Source organism: Tamandua tetradactyla, chromosome 11, assembly GCF_023851605.1.
Source record: "Tamandua tetradactyla isolate mTamTet1 chromosome 11, mTamTet1.pri, whole genome shotgun sequence".
Classification (NCBI taxonomy): Eukaryota; Metazoa; Chordata; class Mammalia; order Pilosa; family Myrmecophagidae; genus Tamandua; species Tamandua tetradactyla.
This window is the reverse complement of record NC_135337.1, coordinates 10,830,030-10,851,676: the sequence shown is the minus strand read 5'-3', so window position 1 is coordinate 10,851,676 and position 21,647 is coordinate 10,830,030. Positions and strand designations below refer to the sequence as shown.

General features: G+C 41.5%; 1 protein-coding gene across 1 annotated transcript; it reads right to left on the bottom strand.

The window, feature by feature from the left end:
- Positions 1–2,874: 2,874 nt before the first annotated feature.
- Positions 2,875–16,749, bottom strand: OVGP1 (oviductal glycoprotein 1). The gene is made up of 11 exons (XM_077119463.1): positions 16,725–16,749; positions 16,139–16,168; positions 15,547–15,751; positions 14,049–14,105; positions 12,192–12,357; positions 11,537–11,661; positions 8,911–9,019; positions 8,609–8,794; positions 6,943–7,059; positions 4,593–4,728; positions 2,875–3,586 (listed from the first exon to the last, which is right to left on the bottom strand). Exons 1-11 carry the CDS (start codon positions 16,747–16,749, stop codon positions 2,913–2,915), a joined length of 1,830 nt encoding a protein of 609 aa, XP_076975578.1. The 3' UTR covers positions 2,875–2,912.
- Positions 16,750–21,647: the final 4,898 nt, after the last annotated feature.

Sequence of the window (21,647 nt, the reverse complement as noted above, 5' to 3'; positions counted from 1 at the left end):
GTTGCAATTGTGGTTGTTTAGTTACTCTAGTAGGAGAAGGATGTGTATGTATATGTATGTTGGGTAACTAAAGAGTGATCCTTACCACTAACTCAACATGCAGTCTAATTCCCTCTAGTGTGCTTTCCTGTATTATAGGTTGACAAGCTAAAGCAACACATCTCAGAATCCCTGCAGTGATGGTTTCATATTCAGCCTTGATTCTGTCAAGCAAGTTGTACCCACAGGAGACTTAGAAAATGATGAATGGAATAAAGATGATGGCTGCATGGGGAATGCCAAGTCTTCTGGGGAAGCTGTGGCTCAGATTCTAGTATCACTTCTCCAACATTATAGATGCTGAGCTGCATGTAGTGATGACAGTGGGGTAACCGCTTGACAAGTTCAAGAGTTTTCTCCGTGGGTCTAGTAATTTTGTACATCTTGGACTATCTTACCGATATGCTTGAATAGCAAACAGCTTTTCAAGCTAGAAATAGATTTCTGTCTCGGGGCAATGGAGGGGTGGGGGAGAATGGGAAGGTCAGCTGCAACTCAAGATCAGTGTACTCTAGTTTCAGGATTCTTCCCTTGCAGTGCACCCTACTCATGTGCAGGTACAATCCGGCTCTCCCTACATCTCCTTGGGGGATTGTAGGTTGTGTTACTGACACAAGATATTGTTCTAACTCTTGCTGTTATTCATAAAGTCCCTCATTTCTGACCTACAAATTTTGTATTTATGTCAATCACACACCCATACACACACACACTGAAACTTGCTTGCAAGAAGAGTAAAATAGAAGACTCTTAACATTATGGCTTAATAGAATCATCCACATCTTCCAGACATGTTGTTTTCTAGCAGTACGTCATCCCATCCTGGTTTCCTGGTCCTCCTAGAAATTCTAATATTCTTTAATAAATCTCTTTTTTTTTAAACTAGCTCTAGTGGATTCCATTATCTGCAACTAAAAAGCATGGTTAGTATAGGCAAGGACCTTGACTGTCCATTGATAAATGTTTTGGGGTAAGTGATAAAGTTAGAAGTCCCAATCAGTTTTGAAACTAAGAGATAAGCTCTGGGAAGCTTATAAATTAGATATTGCTGGTATTCAAACTGCTAGGTATTTATTACCCTTGAATAAAGTGTATGCAGAAAATAAGACAAAACAAATCATAAAGATTCATCAGAAATATTTATTGCCGTAAAGGAGTAATGGTGAAGGCTACACCTCTATCCTTTATCAATACTCTAAGAATGAGTAATTAAATATCTAATCACCAATCTTTTAGGAGATGAATATAGGGTTTGCACAACAAGTAGGAGAAGAAACCTATGACAACCCATTGTCCACAATTGAATGTCAACTCATCTCTATCCGTTTAGAATTTAAGGCAAATGTGGCAGCCTTTGATTCAGTGCAGGGTCACAACTGCTGTCCATGGACCACATACAACTACAGATATTTTACTTAGTGCTTTAAAGTCAATATTTTTACTATTAATTGCAAGTGTATGCACACATATACACACCTTTTAGCTTCTGTTGAGTATTGGAATATTGAGCTGTGTGACAGATTATTCAAATAATAGCCTCCAGTTTCTTTATGCCTTTCTGTATCCACTGGGATAATTCCTTACCCCACTAATTTTGGACTTGGCCATTTGACTTCCTTTGGTCAATGAGATAATAGTAGATATGATTCAAGCAGAGACTTATAAAGCAATTGCCTATTGGAGCTTTCAAACATGCAAACAAGCCTGTGCAATCCAGTTAAACAATGAGAGAGCACATGGAAAGAGACCTCCATCACCCCGGACACCCAGTTAAGGCCAGGGAAACTCAGCCAGTTCAACCTAACCCACCAGCTAACTGAAATGCATGAGTCACTCCAACCAAGATCAGCCCAGACCAGTACAAACTGTTGAACCCTGTTGAACCCTGCCAAAACTGCCAACATAGAAATATGAGCTAAATAAACTATTGTTTTGTTTTTTAGTTTTGCAGGTGGTTTGCTTTGAAGCAATGGATAACTGCTTTATAAATTATACTGTGGTATAATGGGCATGTGGTCATGTGGCTACAAATATGTGTACATACCCTTAACCTGCTTCAATAATTTATGATAAATGTCTGGTCCTGTGGGTATTTTAACTTGATACCTCTGCTTTAAAGATCCGGAGGCTTCAATTCCAAAAGTACATTGGCTCCTAGAAGGGAGGACTAGAAATTGGTCCAGTGTATTTTGAGATTCAGTCATGCCCAGGAAAAATGTTCCCTGAGTAGATTGCATTGTTAAATATGAGGGAATTGATGTGTCTGGAAAGGACCTAGGAGAAGTGTATAAGTAACACAAAAAGACTGCATTTTGCCATCCCCTCAACCACTTCTTATAAAAGAAATAGGGAATAGGTGTAGGTGTTATTTCAGGGACAGTTAACATTTTACCAAGCAGAGAACACAATTGGATAGTTCAACTCCCCCACCTTCTCACAGCCCCCTAGAAGATTGTGGGAAGCAGATCTAGAAGAGATTCTGACTCTGACCAACAGTGAAGTGACCATTGCTCAAGACAGAGAGGCAAGCACATGACCCACACTGAAAAACACTTTTTTGGACACCCTTTGTCCAAAAGTAGCAGTATAGGAATGTGACTTTGAAGAGGGAAAGCTGACAACTGGATTGCAAAAAAAGAAGCTCAGAGAACTTATATAGATTCTTGTGTTTCCCATTTATTCAACAGAAAATAGATTGCTGCATTTTGGCTTTGATGCCTGCCTTGCCCCATGAATGGCTTGTGACCACCTGGGAACAGGCAGCTTCTTTCAGATAATCTATAAGAAAAAATGAGCGCTTTCCCCAGCCTCTGCCACCCACAGAGTTTAGACTCCTTGATCTACAGCAGAGCTGTCTGGGTTTTTTTTTAATATTAGGGAGAGAGGACAGAGTTATCAGTAGAATGGTTCCCATCGACAGAAACAAAATGGTTGAAAAAAGCAAGGGTTGTATTTTCTGGGAGCTGGGTGCCAGGGCCAGAGGACAACATTGTGCTTTGAGCTTCTACCTGAAGACCAAGGTCATCCATCTGAGTGTCCACCTCAGAAATCAAATTCTCCCCTCTTAGAGTCATTGTCTGCCCATTAGAAGTGACTGTCCTCTCCCAAGAGGGGACAGTCACCTTTTCAGGGGTCAAAGCTCTCCCTCCAGGGGTCACAGTCATCCTTCCAAGGGTCTCAGTCTGAAGATACACAGGGGTTGTAGCTGTCCCTACAGGAATCATGGCCGTCCCTCCAGGGGTCACAGACTGATAACCTACATGGGTCATGGTTGTCCCTCCAGGGATCTCAGTCCCCTCTTTTAGAGATACAATAAGCTTCCCAGGGGTCACAGTTTCCCTTCTAGATGTCACATTATCACTTCTGGGGATGGTAGTCATATTTTCATACTTTGTATGGATCTCAGTGGCCACAGTCTCTTCTCCTAGGGAATAAACCACAAAATCAGTGGTCAATGCCTTGGTCACTGTCTGCTTTCCAGGATCAGTTGTTGAAGAGCTCACGGATGATGAGATCCAAGATTGTCGTGAAGGAGTTGAGCTGAATTCTGGAGAAAATCATTAGAAAAGGATGAGAATCCTACTTCTTCCTTCCCATCCTATTAGTTCTATTAATTACTGGCAGGGTTAGGACTAGAGCCTTTCCAGGGCTGAAATAGCTTTGCCAAAATCCAGAACTGAGAGATTTCATAATGCTCTTGCTAGAGGACATGGATGAAATCCTACCACAAGAAGCCCACTCCCCCATCACATCTACCATATTAACATGGTCCCAAGCACTCATGGACACTCGGTGGATTTGCTACATTTCTGTTGAATGGCCCCAGAAGGGAGCCTGCCAGTTTCCTGTGCTTAAGCCTTCACTTTGGTCTCCCTACCTGTACTATCAAAAAGATCTTGATCCTAAGGCCTAATTCCTAACTTCAAGGAGCACCAGGAACAAAGTGGAAGGTGAGGAGGCTACTGAAAATGCATGCTTTAAAGAATGGATTAGAATGCCATCTCCACCCCGATTAGCTGTGTTACCTAAAGAGTTCACCTTCTAAACCCCAGTCTCCTTAGACATAAAATGAGAATTATAAACCATCTGTAAGGATGTTAGAGCTCTAGCATTCCAAGTTCTAGCTCTTAACTGTCAGGACATCATCGACTATAAAAAAATAAGTTATCAAAAGAAACCTAACTCCCTTTTCTGGTCTTTGTCCCATGAAAGCAGGGGCAATCAACAGGGAAATAAACCAACATATATGCTAACTATGAGCCAGCACAGTTTTCATTTCATATTTCATTTAGGTCTTATAATACTGTTGTAAATATAAGGACAATTCTCATTTTACAGAAAGTGAAAATGAAGCTCAAGGAGGTCAAATGAGGAACAAGTATCTAAACCAAGGTTAGAAAACAGATTGTCTAACATCAAAGCTTATTCCCTTCCCTCAATGTCATGTTGCCTCAACAAAGAGTAAGAGTTTTCAGCCTTTAGACCTAGCAGAAGAGACCCTCCCAGTGCAGCCACCTAACTTCCAGCCCAGCTTACTAGTCATAGCTACTTACCAGCCTCCAACAGGCGATTCTTCAATACACGGACAAGGGGGAAAGGACCAGTGCCACAGAAAGAACCCCGAACATCATCCAGGTCCAGTGTCCACACCATGGCCCCCCCAAAATGCTCTTTCATAATGAATGATGCCTATAAAAACAGCAGTCAGTCAATTTGTTCTACTGACCATACTTCAGACTGGGGACAATGGTAAAAACAAGATAGATTCCAAGGAGACAATAGAAGAGGGTGGTTAGGGGTATGGAATGGATTGATTCAAACCTCTCTCACTTATTAACTATGTGACCTTGAAAAAATTATGTAACCCATCAATGTATTAGTTGCCTCATCTGTAAAGGAGGGCAAGGAGGGGTAATAACATTAGTGACATTTTCAGGATGGCAGATTCAGGAACCACTGGAGCATGTCATCTTTGTTTCAATTCACTATAAAAACCTGCCAGATTTAGCACATCATCTAATCTAACTCGTATTGTCAATTTACCTGAACACCATAATTACATGGAATCTTGAATAGGGTGTGTGATCTTGGTTTGTACAGGTTAGTGTAATACCCTAATATATCCCAGAGTAATTTGGCAGAGAATACAAAAGTATTTGCAAAGACCCATTGAGGGAGTGAGGAGAAAGAGGAAATATTCAACTTTCCCATCTGGGGAGTTCCTGATATTCTCTCAAGCAGTGGCGGCAACTAATTCAATAGGCTGAGCCCTCAATTTAGGGGCTCATCCCTATGAAGCTTATTCTTACAAAGGAGAGGCTAAGCTTACTGATAATTGTGCCTGAGAGTCACCCCCAAAAAGCCTCTTTTGTTGCTTAGTTGTGACTTCTCTGTCTAAGCCACCTCAGCAATTGAACACACTGCCCACCCCCACTCCCACTGCCAAGTGGACATGACTCCAAGGGGTGTAAATCTCCATGGCAACATGGGACCTGACTTGATCTGGGACCCAGGATTGTTGGGATGAGAAAGCATTCTTGACAAAAATGGGGAGGAGAGAAATGAGACAAAATAAAGTCGCAGTGGCTGAGAGATTTCAAGCACAGTTGGGAGGTTGTCCTGGGAGTTGTTCTTACACATTATATAGGTATCCCTTTTTAGTGTAAGGTGTATTGGAGTGGCTAGAGGGAAGTACCTGAAATTGTTGGATTGTGTTCCAGTAGCCTTGACTCTTGAAAAAGAGCATATAACTATAAAGATTTTACAGTGTGACCCTGTGATTGTGAAAATCTTGTATCTGATGCTCCTTTTATGCAGGGTATGGGCAGAAGAGTTAAAAAAAAAAAGAGCGGGGGGATAAATAAATAAATAAATAATAGTGGAAGATAAAGGCCAAAAAATTGGTAGGTTAAAATACTGTGGGTTGATGAGAGGGAGGGGTAAGGGGTGTATGAGTTCTTCTTTTCTTCTTTTTATTTCTTTTTCTGGAGTGTTGCAAATGTTCTGAACACGATCATCGTGAAGAATACACAACTGTGGGTTAATATTGTGAGCCATTGATTGTATAATATGTTTGGACTGTATGTGTGTGAATATTTCTCAATAAAAATATTTTTAAAAAGAAAAAAAAACCCTGCCGTACTAAACTTCATAAAATACTGCTTATATGAGAAGGAGGGAGTAGTCATGGTTAGGTTCCAAATGTTTCAAACTTGCCAGTCATACACCTTCTCAGAAACCTGATTTTGCCTTAAAATGCCACAGGATGAAAGGCAAATACTTTCACCAGCATTCAAGTCCACCCATAAACTGGTCTACCCATTCCTTTACTGCCTTGTTTTTACAAGTTACCAAAAGTCTCTGATCCACCCCAATCCTTCTTTGAACATAATAGAAGTTTTCTGTACCTTTTAAGCCTTTCTCCATATCATCATCTCCTCCTTCTGCTCATCTCCCTGAGAAGGCTTCCCTGACTACCCAACTTCGGCCATGCATAGGTGATATTCATTGAGCAACCTCTGCCATGCATAGGTGATATTCATTGAAACCAAGGTAGCATGGTCTACCTTGTATTGGTATTTTTCTGTTATAAAATCATGTGGACCAAATGGAAAAGAAGAGGTTATCACACACACAAAAAAAAGCTGTGTGAAATGAGAGCAGTCATCTCTCCTCTCAGAATCTAGATTTCTTCCTTTCAAAATAAAGGGGATGGACTGGATGGAATTATGAAACTCCAGTTAGGACTAAAGTTTAGGTATTCCTGAAGCTCACCTGATCCATTGATCATGCCCTTTTCACCCTCCACCCAATGCACACACATACATACACATGCACACACTGTACAGAGCAGGATCCCAGAGAGAAGCTACATGCTGTAGCATGAAAGAATCAGGGTCTTACTTTGTAAGAGAAACTGGTGACATCATCAAATCCAACCCATTCCTCCCCCTTGTAGGCGTATGGGACAAACTGATAATCAATCCAGTTCTTCTTGGCTCTCTGGACAAAGGAGCAAATCTGCCAGGAGGATCACAAAGTTAGTTCCATGAAGCAGTATGGAGAGAAGCACTAGTAATCACACTTCTTCCTTGCCGAGGGATAAAGATACCAACAATTTCTCATCAGAAAGTGAGGAGAAGGTAGACCAGAGAGGGAGTGGAGAAACCTCTCAGGAAAGATTTCCTCTCTGTTCCGTATAAATTCCTGTCACTACACAGCCCTTCCTCTATTGTCCAAGATGGAAAGAGAGACAGAACCCAGAAGTGGGTAACTTCCTTAATAAACCAAGTGAAGGTTTGGTAAATAATACAAAAATACTGACCCTTGGCCAAACCTGTATCTTTTTCAAAGTGTTCTTGTGAACAAGTCTCTCCTCTGTTCACTGGACCTCAGCACAAACTTTCCCACATAGGTAATTATCAAACTAGCTTTGGAACATCTAATAGATTGAAAGTCTTAAAGCCAGGAATGAGACTGTCACAATCAACCAAGTATTTGAGTGTCTACTGAGTACTCAGCATTGTGCTAGAAACCATATGCTGCAAAGTAACAGAGGTGTTCAAGTTGTGCTACAGAAGTTAATGTCTAAGCCACTTGTTTTTGTGTTTTAAAGGTCTTGCCTATAAAAATCTCATTGATCCATAATGTCCTTCAGGAATATTATTTCAATTGTGCTACCACTCATGATCATATTTCTTTAGAATTAATGGAAAAATGTCTCCATCCATCCAACACTATGCAGAGATTAGGAAGACATTCGGCAACTCCACTACCACCTAAAGTAAGGCTATAGTTTTCCATCTGGCACTCCCTATGCACTCTGTGCCTTTATACCTGCTGTCCCCTCCATTTAGGAAATCTTCCCATCTTGTCATTCCTGCCCATCAGAATTCTTTCTGTGCTTCAAAAATTGCTCAAACTCTACCTGCTCCATGAGACTTTTCCAGATCCCTACAGCCTCTTGCAACACTCTTACGCTTCTGATTGACTTGTTTTATATTCCCTTGGATGCATGTGTTTTCTCTGCATGTGTTTTCAGATGGGGGTGGAGTTGGCATAGAGGGAAGAGAACCTATAGAAGAGGATGTCTTGTAATTGCATCAAAATAATCTGGTAGTGAGGAAAGAGGAAGTCAGGGACCAGAGATGAAAGAAGGTTGACCAAGAGTTGTTCAACATTGAAGATGGGTGATGGGTATATGGAGGTAGTAGGGAGGAGGTTATACTATTCTTTTACTTTGAATATGTTTGAAATAGTATATGTTGCAAATAGCAATGTTTTTTAACTAGACCACACTGTAAGTCAGAAGTGACCTCTGTATCATTTAAGATCCTTTTACGCATGAAAATTATTCTCCCTTCAGACTCCTGCCAGCGACTTATCTCTCACAAAGGACTCAAATAACTTCCCCTAAAGAAAAGGAGAATGTTGCAGATAGTGGGTTCCCTTTGCCCCAGGAAACTACCTCTTCACCCTGTCTCTAGCCCTCAACCATGTCTTGCCCTTGTCCTTGCCTTTGCCCGGTTGGAGTAAAGAAGCCCCAACTGAAAGATCATTTTCCCATCACCTCATAATAAGCCAAGAAGCCAGCTTGCTTGGTGTATTTTCCTGGAGATGATGGTCCTATGGCTTTGGCTCTCAGCCCATTCTTAGAGGCTTTTAGGAGATGAAAGGTACGTCCATAGGTGGGGAGCCCCATGATGAGCTTCTCTGAGGGTGCCCCAAGTTTTCGCCAGTAATTCATGGCATATGCCTGAAAGTGAGAAGAAAAGAGGCCCCCCACCCCCACCCATCCCCTTTTCACTAATAGGCAATAGCCTGGGCTCAGAGGCATATGTCTGGACCATCTGAGATCTCTTCTGTTCTTACCGAAGATTTGGGGTCTCCAACAAGAGATACCAGGGGGCTATTGTGTCCTGTGAACATTTCCCAGCTTCCATGGAAGTCATAAGACAAGACATTGATGAAATCCAGGAGTCTGGAAGGGGCAGGAAGAAGAGAAAGATTTTCAAATCAGACCAGGACAACAACAACTTGTGCACTGATCACCCAAAAGCTTCCCTCTCCTTTCTTCCTGTGGGGTCTGCCCAGCCTGTGCCATATACTTGAGATGCTGCCATTACAAAAAACTGCTTGTTAGGTCAATTGTGCATCAGAAGTATGCAGAAGTATCCATGAAGGTCACAGCCTAGGCAGGAAGAAAACAAATACAGTTAGGACCAATATAAGAGATCTGCATAAATAAATTGTTGGGAGTCCGAAGGTAAGTGAGCCTAACTCTGCCTAGGTGAGTCAGGGATAGTGCCAAAGAAAGCAACATATTTGAACCACATCTCATAGGATGATAGGAAGTCCTAGCAAAGAATATCATAGGAGCAAAAAAGCTTCTGTCCTTCTACCATTCGAGGAGCCATTGAAACCCACCTCTTCCAGAAAGCTTCTGCAATTACAGGTGTAATTCAGCACTTAATAGTCACAGGTGTAAGGGTTTACATTGATTATCTAATTTAATTTTAATCTGGCAAATGCCCTATGTGGTAAATACTGTAACTGTCTCCATTTTTAAATTGAGGAACGGGTTAATAAATTTGCCTAAGTTCACTTGGCTGGGTGAAGTCAGGTCGCCTTCTCCTGCCTGGTTTCCAGAGCATCATAATAATCTCTATGCTGAACTCTCTTTCCCATTTTTCCCCACACTGAGACTGCTTTCCCTAAGGTAATCCCCTGCAGAAACACCTCCCTGTATTTTTTTCTGCATTTGCCTCAGTTTGCCATCTGCAACTACTTGATTCTTGAGGTTCAAGAAGATTAGCCCAGATCCAGCATGCCCAGAAAGATTTATGAGCCATTTTCTGTCTGACTTTGTAATTTTATATGGAGACTTGTGCTCAGAAAATTGGGTCTGATTAGGCACCCTGTTTTTGTTTTTGTGGCAGTGGTTGTTAATTGGCAATCACTACACAATGTATGTCTAAACATGTACTCTGGATACTGTGCCAAACATTAGGGAAACCCAAATCAATAGGCCAAGCCCTTGATCTTAAGGCTTGTTCTTGTGAAGCTTATGTAGGTAGCAGAGAAGCTTAGCCTACCTATAGTCACTTCTGGAGGACCTCTTTTGTTGCTCAGATGAGGCCTCTCTCTCTAAACCCAACTCTACAAGTGAAATCTTTGCCCTTCCCCCTATGTGGGACATGACATCAAGGTGTGAAAGTCTCCCTGGAAGCATGGGAAATGACTTCCAGGAATGAGCCTTGCCCTGGCACAATGAGATCAACAATGCCACCCTGACAACAGGGAAAAAAAGAAATGTAACAAATAAGGTACAGAGTTCAAATGGTGTTGAGAGGCTACTCTGGAGGTCACTCTTATGTACGGTTCAGCTGGACATTGCTACCTACCACAATTTGCCAAACCCCAACCAAAACTAATCCTGCCAATCCTAAAGAATACCAAAGGCATTATATAAGATTCTACAAAAGTTCCATGCACTAGGGTGACTCTCCAAAACCTACAACCTGCAGATGGGATCCTGGACCAGATTTTAAAAAGTCCTGAAATGCAGCCTCTCTAGAACATCAACTAGTTCCATCCCCTTATCCCATATTATTGACAGTCCCTTCCAAGATGAAAAAGTTAGAATGGGCATAGCCAAAATACCTCTAAAGAATGGGGATAAGATCAAAAGTGATGGTGGAGTTATACAGAGAAAGTCGGGTTTAACAAATGAGTGTGAATGCTAAATCATTCTATTAATGTTTTTTTTTTTTTTTTTAGTCTCCAGTATTTTAGAGCAGCTAGAAGTAAAACCAAAAATTGCGGAATTGTAACCCATACCAAGCTCTGAATTCTGTTGTAAAACTAATTGTTGTGATATACTTTAAAATGTATTGCTTTTTTGTATATTTGTAGAAGGAGAAGTATAACAAAGAAGATAAGATTTAACAAATGAGTATGACTGCTGAAACATTATATTGGTATTTCTTTTTGTCTCCAGTGTCTTGGAGCAGCTAGAAGAAAAAATGAAAAATCATAGAACTGTAACCCATACCAAACTTTAAAATCTGTTCTATAACTACCTATTAAAATGTACTTGAAAATTCTTTGCTTTTTTGTATATATGTTCTATTTCACAATAAAAAAGAAACATTAAAAGCAACTGTACTCTGAGAAGGCAATGACCCGACCCACTGGGTTTTGTCCTTGTGAGACCCAGTAATAGGCTATGCAGAAGAAGCTACCTGTGATGGCGTTGCTGGGAGGGGTTGAAGTGGGCATTACATCACCTTCCTTTGATCTTCTAATGAAAGCAAGAAGGTATTATGGAGTTAATCTTTGTTCTCTCCTGTGCTCCTCAACCCAGCCTGCAATTTTACATTTAAACTAGGGCATGATGTGGAGAGCCCAGGAACAATGCCGGGGCAACTCTGGAGTTCAGAGGTGCTGAGATGCCTCCTTCCCTCCAATGTTTTGCCCCAGAGTAGCATCCACTCACCTTCCTAGATGGCGCACATGATAAGATGTTTCAATGATATGTGGGACCCCAGAGACAGCAGCCGAGAGCAGCAGCCTTGGGCGCAAGGTGAACACTGACTCCTTTTGGAAGGCAAACAGGAGCTCCTAAAAGGAGACAGATACAGATACAGAGAATCAGATAAAACAGAGAGTCAGGGAACAAGAGACAGACAAAGATTTGTAAACAGACGTGTATGATCTGAGAAACATTTACTGAGCACCCTTGAGTCAAGCTCTGGGGATTAAAATGTGAGTCAGACGCGGGTTCTACCTGCAGGCTCACAGGAGAGGCAAAAATGGGCCAAAGGAGAAAGTGATTTCATAGAGGGGTGGGCCAGCAGCCTCAGGAATCCAGAATTCATAGTAGTACTACCTGAGGGAGTCCAGGAGGCTACTCAGAAGAGGCATTACTTAGGCAAGAGGGCTGAACCCAACCCAGATGCAGACAGAAGACAGAGCAACCACAGGACTCCTGCTTGGTAGCTCTTTTGCCCAACACCTTTAGGATGATGGCTGTAGAAGAACATTCTGCTACCTCTCTCCTGCCCCTACCCCCAACCTTATCCCCTTCCTCTGCCCTGAACCCCAATATGTCCAAGATCATATCGATTTTGGAGGTGCCAGGCTGGCCTTACTTCAATTAAGAAGAGAAAAGTCCAACGGTCATGACTGGGGCTGCCTCTTAGTCCAGGGTACAAGAAGAAAAGATCAAGACCATCAAAGCCATGCGTCCTTAGGAGGGATATTACAGAATCAACAAACTTTCTACGGTTGTTGGATGTGGACAACATAGCAGTGAACCTGCGAAGAGACCAAGGGGTGAGGCAAGGATTGCTGCCTACAGAATCACAACCTCTTGCAAGCCTCTTAGCTCATGTGCTTTTGAGGGTATGGAAGATGTGGCTGGAGGACAGGAAGATAGACCTTTGAAACACTCAAATCTTCTTGAAACCCAAGTGCTGTCCCTGTCCCAGGGAGCAGCAGAGATAAAACAAAGAACACAGCCTAGGTTCAGGAGACCTGGCTCAGTCCAGCTTTGCCCTTCAAAACATGGTGGGTGGCTGACCAGGCATCTTGTTTCACTCTGCCTTTTTCTCAGGCATAACTACTTAATTTCTAAGACCGATCCTAACACCAACATTCTTTCCTTGACTGGATTTAGGGTAAAGAACATGAGTCAAGGACCAGCACTTCCAGAAAGATATATGAGCTGATCGAGACCTGGGCTGCATGAGGGGCATGTACTCTGACAATGAGCTTTGGCTTATTTACTCTTTTGTTCATTTACTCATCACTCTTTTATTCATTTGCTTGTTTGATTTATTTTTTCCTATTTTAGTTTATTTTTCTCTTCCGTAGTAAAGATACTATTGAAAAAATTCTTACTTATTGGAGCTGAACTTTAAGCAAGTCTGGGCTAGTCCTGTGTGTAACAGTTAGAAAATTAAAGATTCAGAATTAGATAGGCCTGGATTCTATCATCTGTTTGCCTCCTCCCAGCCGGGTGATCTCTTGTGACATCTGGGTAGAGCTTGGCAAGGTCTTGAATACCTCTGACTCTGGTTTTCTTTTTCTACAAATTTGGAATAGCAACAACCACTTTGCAAGCTTCTTCTGAATATTTATGAGATAATGTGTGTACAGCACCTTGCCTTATGGCATCTGGCACATAACAAGTGTTTAAAAAGTGGTCGTTGGAGAAGTGGTGAAATTAGGGGTTGGGCAGAGCCAGTTATGGCCTAAAGTCCCACAAAGAGTCCTTCCTCCATTGTCACTTGGAGGCCCTTTACAAGATGTGCCCTTCATACTCCCCACCCCTCCAATCTCCAATCCCTCATACTCCTAACCCTCATCCTCTCCCATTCTCCCTCACCCCCCACCATGCATCCAGGCCTCCATTTCAGCCATCTCATTTCCCCTAATGCAAGAAGGAAAGCCATGATCTGTGCCCTAGGCCTCAGCCATGAAATAGGGAAAGGTTTCCTCAGAAAATAGAAAGGCAGCTTGTAATCTCCACATGCCTTGTGGATGGTGAAGTGCTAATAAGAGCAGCTACCATGTGTTGACCACATACCATGTGCCAAGGCATGAAGTCTAGCTTAGCATTTTATTTTTGTCACTTTCTTGCATCCAATACAACTCTTTGAGGTTGATATTATTGGCTCCATTTGTAAAGTGAGGACACCCAGATCCTCTGAGGTTCAAGGATTTTTCTTCTCGTCCTGCACAGTACTTTCTCCTTCTGAAACAAAATCTCTGCTTCTGGTGAAGGGTCAAGGGAACAATTGCAAGTGTCCCATATAGTCTCTCTACCTGCTGGGATTTCCCCGACCACACCCTCCCAGGGCCAGGCCAGGACTCAAGAGTATCTGCATCAGCTTTGCTCTCCCCATGACCAGGCTGGTTTTTCCCTCATTCTAGCCTGCAGGTTCCACCCTCTCAACTGCCATCACCCCCAACCTCAGAGAGAAGATGGAACAGAAAAGTCTCACCTTGACGTGCCGAAGTTCCACCCCCCGATGGACAGCAGGGTCTTCAGCTCACTGTTCCTATAATGCGGGAGAGAGAGAGAAAGGATCTGGAAGCTGTGTCTTCATTCCCATGGGCAACTACCATCAGTGGTCTTTTGCTTCACTTATTTGGGGTGTAATGGGAAGTAGAGGAGATGGGAGTTGAGGGGAAGGAAAAGAGAGAGAGAGAGAAGAAAAGATAAGAAATGAGCACAGGAAAGAGAGACCAAAACAATCAAAGCAAGAGTCGTCACAGGCCCAGGAACTCAGAGTCTGTATAAATTCCACCAAGCTCTCCACCACATATCTATGATAGTTCCATGAACAAATAAAATAATAGTCTAAAATGTCTCTTCATTCATTTTCTTATTCAAAAATGTCTGTTGAGAAATTACTGTGTGCCAATGACTGCTTTAAGTGATTGAGATACAACAGTGCATGAGACACAAGTTCCCTGCCCTTGAGGAGCTTGTAATCTGATGACATGGACTCTTTCCCCTGCCCATCTCAGCTGCTAATGCACAGACAAGCTCTCCTTAAAAAGAGAAAGAACCCAGGAGCTCTTGGAAGAAGAATACTTAAATAGCACCTACTGAGCATATGCTGTATGTCAGGCACCGACATAGCTACTGAGGATACAAAGATGTAGAAGATCCTGTCCCATTTATTGAAGAGCAAGTTGGGGGGTTGAAAGTGACAGATGGTAATAAGAGCACTAGCCTCATTGCTTCACTGGTACAGAGTTTCTGTCTGGTGTGACAGAAAAGTTTTGGTAGTAGATGGTGGTGATAGTAACACAACCCTGTGAATACCAATAACACCACTGATTCTTGTAGAGTTGAAAGTGGTTAATAGGGACATTTTTTAGGTTGTACATATGTTACCAGAAGAAAAATTTTAAAAACCTATAAAACACAAACAGTGAACCTTATTGAAAACTATGGACAATAGTGAATAGCAAAAGTATAATAATATTGGTTTCACCAATTACCACCCTAATGCAAACTGTGAATAATAAGGAAAACTGGGGCGGAGTGGGGAGGGAAGAGCAGAGAGAGAGAGAATATAAGGGAGCTCAGTACCTTCTGCATGATTTTTCTGTAAGTCTCTTTCTCTACTAAAAGAAAGAAAATATTTTTTAAGAAACCACAAGCATTACTGAGGTTTAGGCCCTCTTCTAGGCCTTAACAGCATTAATATATGAAATCCTTGAAACTGAGCTTAAAGGGTGAATTGGGGGTTTCTGGGTACAGAAGAAAGAAGGGCATTCCAGGCAGAGACAAGAGCAGCTACAATACAAGAAAGCCAAAAAGAGCTGAGGGTGCTTATCCACCAGGAGTTCTTAAGTTAGAAGGCATTTCCAGAGCAGCGTTTGAGAGGACAGCACAGGAAAAATCAGAGGAAGGTTGACAATTAGCAAAAGAAATAGTCCTAATCTGTAAATCTGAAAACACAACCCCCATAACCAACATGAGCACACCTCTCCTTGAGCTTGTTGAACTGTGGGTAGAAAATTTTCTCATCCTGGAAATCTTTAGGAACAATCTGATTGTTGGTCATGGAGGCAAAAGCAAATATCAGGTGGGTACAGAGAAAGGGGTCCAGATCCTGGGGTGAGACGGAGGCAGGGCCTGGGCGGCTACGTGCCCAGTTGGTGAAATAACACACCAGTTTGTAGGCAGCACCTAGCAGGGGACAACAAATGTTAGTTGGCAGAGACCAAGCTCAAGTGTGGAGCTCAGCTTCCCCAGAGCAGGCCACAGTGACTCCCTTCCTCCCACCCCAAACTCCCACCAAAGCTGCTGTAAGGCCCAGGTCCCTCTCTCTCTGCTGAGGTCTTAGGGGAAAAGGGAGGCCACATGAAATCCAGGTTAGAAATGACCCACAGGTCTGGATCCTGGCACACAGTGAGTGACTGTCAAGCAGCAAATGACCAGAACTCCTCTGCTGAATGACTTGTATCAAAACCCCCAAGAGAGGAGCCAGGACAGGAGGTTGCTGCAACGGGACTCAGCAGAGGACTTAGCTGGAGAATCTCCTCTGTTCTGGAGAGAAGAACTCAATGTCCTTACCATTGTGGTGTTTCAGCACAAGAATCAACCCTGCAGGAGACAAAGGAAGGGATCACACAGAGAGAACCCCCAGTGCAGAGGGGCCTGCCCAGCACACTCTCCAGTTGGCACATGCACCCACCAGTCAGCACAAATCCAGATGCACAGACATAAATGGGACACACACCATCTACTCATTTCCTACTTCTCTCAAATTAGCCAGTGGAACTAGATCCTTTTCACTCTAACAAACACACTTTGCACAGGAACAACGATGATTTTTAGAAGTCCCAGCAAAAACTCTAGGCTGGTGATTCTCACCCTTGGTTGCACATTAAAAGGTATTGACTTTCCAGCCCCTCCCCCAGGGATTCTGATTTAATTGGTCTAAAGTGGGGCCCAAGCATCAGATTGGTCAATGTAGCACCAGGCTTAAGAACCACTGCTCTCATCACTCCTCCTTGGGCATCTCTGGCCCTACACTATGCACTATTCCACCTCTACCTAATCCAGGTGCCCTGAGTCCCAGGCTGCCCTCTCAGGCACCAGAGAGATGATACCTCCTGAGCTGAGTGATTCTGTGGAGGGTGGGACCTGCCACACTCACCAACCCACAGCAGCAGCCTCCCCATCTCGATGAGCTGAAAAGCTGTGAGGCCAAAGCTCGAACCCTGTTATATGAGCGCCCCCATGTACAACCCTAGATTAGCCCAACTATACACCCACTCAATCCAGTGCCAAGGTCCGTGATTTATGAGCTGCTGCCCCAGAGTCGTGGTGACCTCAGCCCTTCCTATCCTCCCTCTCCAGCACAGCTGTAGCTCTCACAGTCAACAAAAGCATCAGCTCTGGACTGACAATGGCAGAGTAGAGGTCCGTGTTTGTGCATGCTGGGGCAGGGCAGTGCTCAATCCCTTTTCCTGGTATTCCGCCCCCCAAGGGCTGATTATGGGGGAGAAATACTGCATAAGAGCATTCATTCTATTGTTATGAGATTATTGGTTGAGGAAGCAGTGTGATATAAAGTTTAAAAGTCCTAGACTTGGACTCGAGGAGGCCAAGGTTTGGATCTCAGAGTCATCATATAGAAATTTCATGAATTTGGGCAAGTTACTTAGCCACTTTTAGCTTCAATTTCCACATCTGAAAAGTGGAGCTAATAGATCTTATGAAAGAGATAATGTATGAACAATTCTTAGTTCTTTAGAGGTTCCTCAAGAAGTTAAACATAAAATTAGCAAATCCACTCAGCAATTCTATTCCTATTTATCCAAAATAATTTAAAACAGGGACTCAGCATCAGTATTTGAAAACCAATGTTCATAGCAACATTATTCACAGTAGCTAAAAGGTGGAAACAGTCTAAATATCCATCAATGGATACTTAAATTGTGGTATATACATATAATGAAATATTATTTAGCTATAGAAAGGGATGAATTCTGGTACATGCTATCACATGGACAAACCTCAAAAACATTATGTTGAATGAAAGAAACCAAATAAAAAGGCCACACACTGTATGATTCCACTTATATAAAGTGTTTAGATAGGTAAATCCATACAGACAGAATGCAGATTGGCAGCTATTAAGGGCTGAAGGGAGGGAGGCATGCGGAAAACTGCATAATGGATACAGGGTTTCCTTTAGGGATGATGAAAATGTTTTGGAATTAGATAAAGATGGTGATTGCACAACACTATGAATATAATAAATTCCACTGAATTATTCACTTTCAATTGGTTAATTTTATGCTATGTGAATTTCACCTCAATAAAAATTTTAAAAAGACATTTCTTTGGTGCTCAATGAATGGAAGCCTTAGAGATGCCAAAAGGGTTGCCAGTAGAACAAAATTCTCAAATTCAAATGCTGACATTCAACCAAGCAAGTAATGAAAATAAATGAAGGGCAGCACAGTAAAACAGTTTATTCCACACTTTATTGTAAGAATAAAGCCTAGTGATAAACATCTACTGACATGCAGCCTCATGGTCAGGAGACAGAAGAAATTGATACCATCAGGGCCAGCACTTCTAAGCAGTTGCTAATGGTTGCCACATTGGGAAACAGACCCAGTGTTTGTAGACTCTTTGACTTCTGAAGGAAAAGCAAACATCTGAATTTTTGCAACTCAACAATCATTGAGCAAATGGGGAGAGTATGTCATGAACCTAAGGAACATGATGAATACAATTCTAGACACCCAAGAGCCATTTTTTTAAAGTACATCAATAGGAAAGATGAACAAAACAGTTCTGCAAACCAGATGTTTTATGAGCCACCAGTTTTCTTTTTCTGCTACAGAGGTTTCAGATATGAGTTGGTCCTATATTTCAAAGTCTGAATCTCAGTGATGGAAGACCAGAAATCAGTTATTCTCATGTACCCAACATGCCCACCCTCTCAGAGACCGACCCTCACTCACCTAATCCACAGGACACTGAGGTACTAACCAAATGTCAACATGATAAATAATTAACAATGACTATTCGTCAAAATCCTCATAACCTCTATCCTTCATTTCCATATGAGGAAACCAGGAAAGCCTATTTTCTTCTCTTTTTTCTTTTTCTACTGTAAGTTCATTTAGAAACCATGAAATGAAAGCTATAAATGGTATAGAATGTCTGGGATTGAGGTTATTTCACTGAAACTCTGCCAAAACTTGGTGGACTACCCCACCCAACATAGAACATGTCTCCATTTATTGATAAATCTTCACCTTCCTCTATGTACTCAACATACATTCACTGAGCATCTGCCACACCCTACTAGGCATTCTAGACATGATGGTGGTTAAGATGCTTATAGTCTAGTGACCAGATCGATGGCATCACCAGAGCTAGTATATTTCTTTCTTTAAGAGAAGCAGCATGAGGGACACAGTGGGAAAACATGTGTTTTGTTGCTAAACAGACTTGAGATCCAATTCCTGTTCTGCATCAACACTGGGGCCACTTGCATTGAAGTTCCACATTCAAAGCCATACTCAGTTCCTTGGGCAAACATTAACCTCAACAAGAGATAATTAAGCTTCCTGAGATTGACACGTGATCAGGCTTGGCAATAACTTGTGCCTTTGTTTGGATTATTCCCTGTATGGTTCTAAGTGATGACCAAGTTCTTAAACCTTTTTCAATTACCAGCTCATGTGTTTCCTGTTACTGGGTCTCAGTTTTCGTTTCTCTTCTTTTTCTGTAAATTGCTTAGCACTCCAGTAGTTTTCTAAGGACTGAGTCCTCACTCAGTCTTGCCAGGCTTCCTCCATCATAGGGCCTTGGGCTTTACTGACTACTTTTTAAGACCTCCTTGATGTGGAATATCTGCCTCCCTCTACTTATATGTCTCCCCACTCCCCAACCCATCATGGAATTTTCCTCCGATGTTAGTGCCCTTTCACCCAGACTTCTTCCACGGACACCAATTGTTAGTGCTGTAGCCATCAGTGCACCCAGTTTTCCCTGGCAATCTGAACCTCATTCACCTGCACCTGTGTCAGTCCTCTAAGTTCTTATTCTGCTCCAGTGGGTATGGCAAGAACCATTCTAGGACCTGAACCCTCCATACCTGTGGAAGTGACTGATGATACTGCGAGGAATGCCAAGATATCACAATGGATGCTTAGGAATGACCTCTGCTCCATTCAGGGATGACCGTGCCAAATAGTTGGCAACTATGACTCTCCATGTATATAGCAGATGATGGATAGTAAAATGCTGAATGAGGATTATATTGAAAATCAGTGTGCCATATCGTTCTTAAGTGCTTACTGCAAAAACCACAGTCATTGCTTTCTATCTGAATTTTACTTTTATAAACCCACTTGGATACTTAGAAAATATCCCTCCGTAAGTGCCAAACCTCTGTCCACACAAAGTTAGAAACATATACAACTGTCTTTTAGTTGGGTAACTCAAAAAAGCCATATAGCAATGCGACTCCTCTTATATTTTATAACACTTGCCTACATGAAGGCAAGATCACAGACACAATTGCTTTGTTTTAACAAGGTATTTGACCATATTTTCCATGATATTTTTTGTAGATGAATTAGACAAATATGACTTGAATAAAATCAGTTGGTGAGTAATATAAGTATCCAAAGAGTATTGACTATATACAGGCCAGGGTAAGCTTAAAAGAGCCTTTTCTTTCTCTTCAAAGTTACCTCATCTTTGAAATGAAGGGGGTAGACTACAGCACATGTTTCCCAATATTTGGCATGAGGCGATTTTTGGTTGTAGGTAAAGGAATTTTTTTAATTTACTATTTATGTGTTTATTTCAGGTGTATTAAAAATTTATATACTACCTTAGGGCAGCTGGAAATAAAAACTTAAAATTGTGGAATTGCAACCCATACGAAACCCTGAATTCTGTTCTACAACTAATCGTTGCAATGTACTTTGAAATTTATGGCTTTTTTATGTATATGTTATTTTTCCAAAAAAAAGAAAAAAGAGAAGGAAGAGTATAATAGGGAATATAGGATTTAGCAAATGAATATGGCTGCTGAATCAATATATTGATAGTCCTTTTGCTCTCCAGTGTCTTGGAGAAGTTAGAAGAAAAAACAGAAAATTGTGGAACTGTAACCCATACCAAATGTCAAAATCTGTTATATAATTATGTGTTAAAATGTACTTGGAAATTCATTCTTTTTTGTATATATGTTGTATTTCACAATAAAAAAGTAAATATATATATATATATATATATATACTATCATATAAAACCATAATTTTATAGATATTATTTATATTTAAAAATTGGGTCTATTCAAAGAAAAATGATTAATAAAGTAGTATAGGTAGTGCTATCTTTTCAGTCTCTTTAGAGGGCATTTTGGAAACATCAATGTCCTAAATCCATACATCCTATGACCCTACAATATCGTTTTTAGACATTTACCATTACAGGTGTATTTTTCTAGTATATAAAGAAAGTATGCTTATTATAGCTTTATTTGTAACAGCAAAATACTGAAAGCAAAGCAAAACAAAACAAAACCCCTGAATGATTAAATGACCATCACTAGGAGACAAGTTAATTGTTATTACATATGCCTGCAATGACCCCTTTATTTTCCTTTTAAGTCAGTGGTTCTCAATACGGGATAATTTTGCCTCCAGGGGACATTTTGGAATGTTCGGGAACTTTTTGACTATCACTGCAGAGGAAGGGAGGTGCTGTTGGCATCTAGGGTGTAGAGCATCCTATAATATACAAGACAGTCCTCTCAATAAAGAATTATCTGATGCAAAGTGTTAATAGTGCCTAGCATGAGAAACACTGTTAAAGCAGAGTTGCTTTTTTTGTTCTTGTTCTTGTTCTTTTCATTCCAATGCAAACTTAAGAAGGCTCTTCTACTTAAACCCTTAGGACAGTAGATTTTAAAGTTAGAGAAATTGTTTCATCTATTACAAAGTCAGCACTTTTACTGAAGGACCCATGATTGATTTATACTTGTAACCCCAGAACATAGTGTCTCATACATACTGAAGACTTTTAAACTTTGTAAATCCAT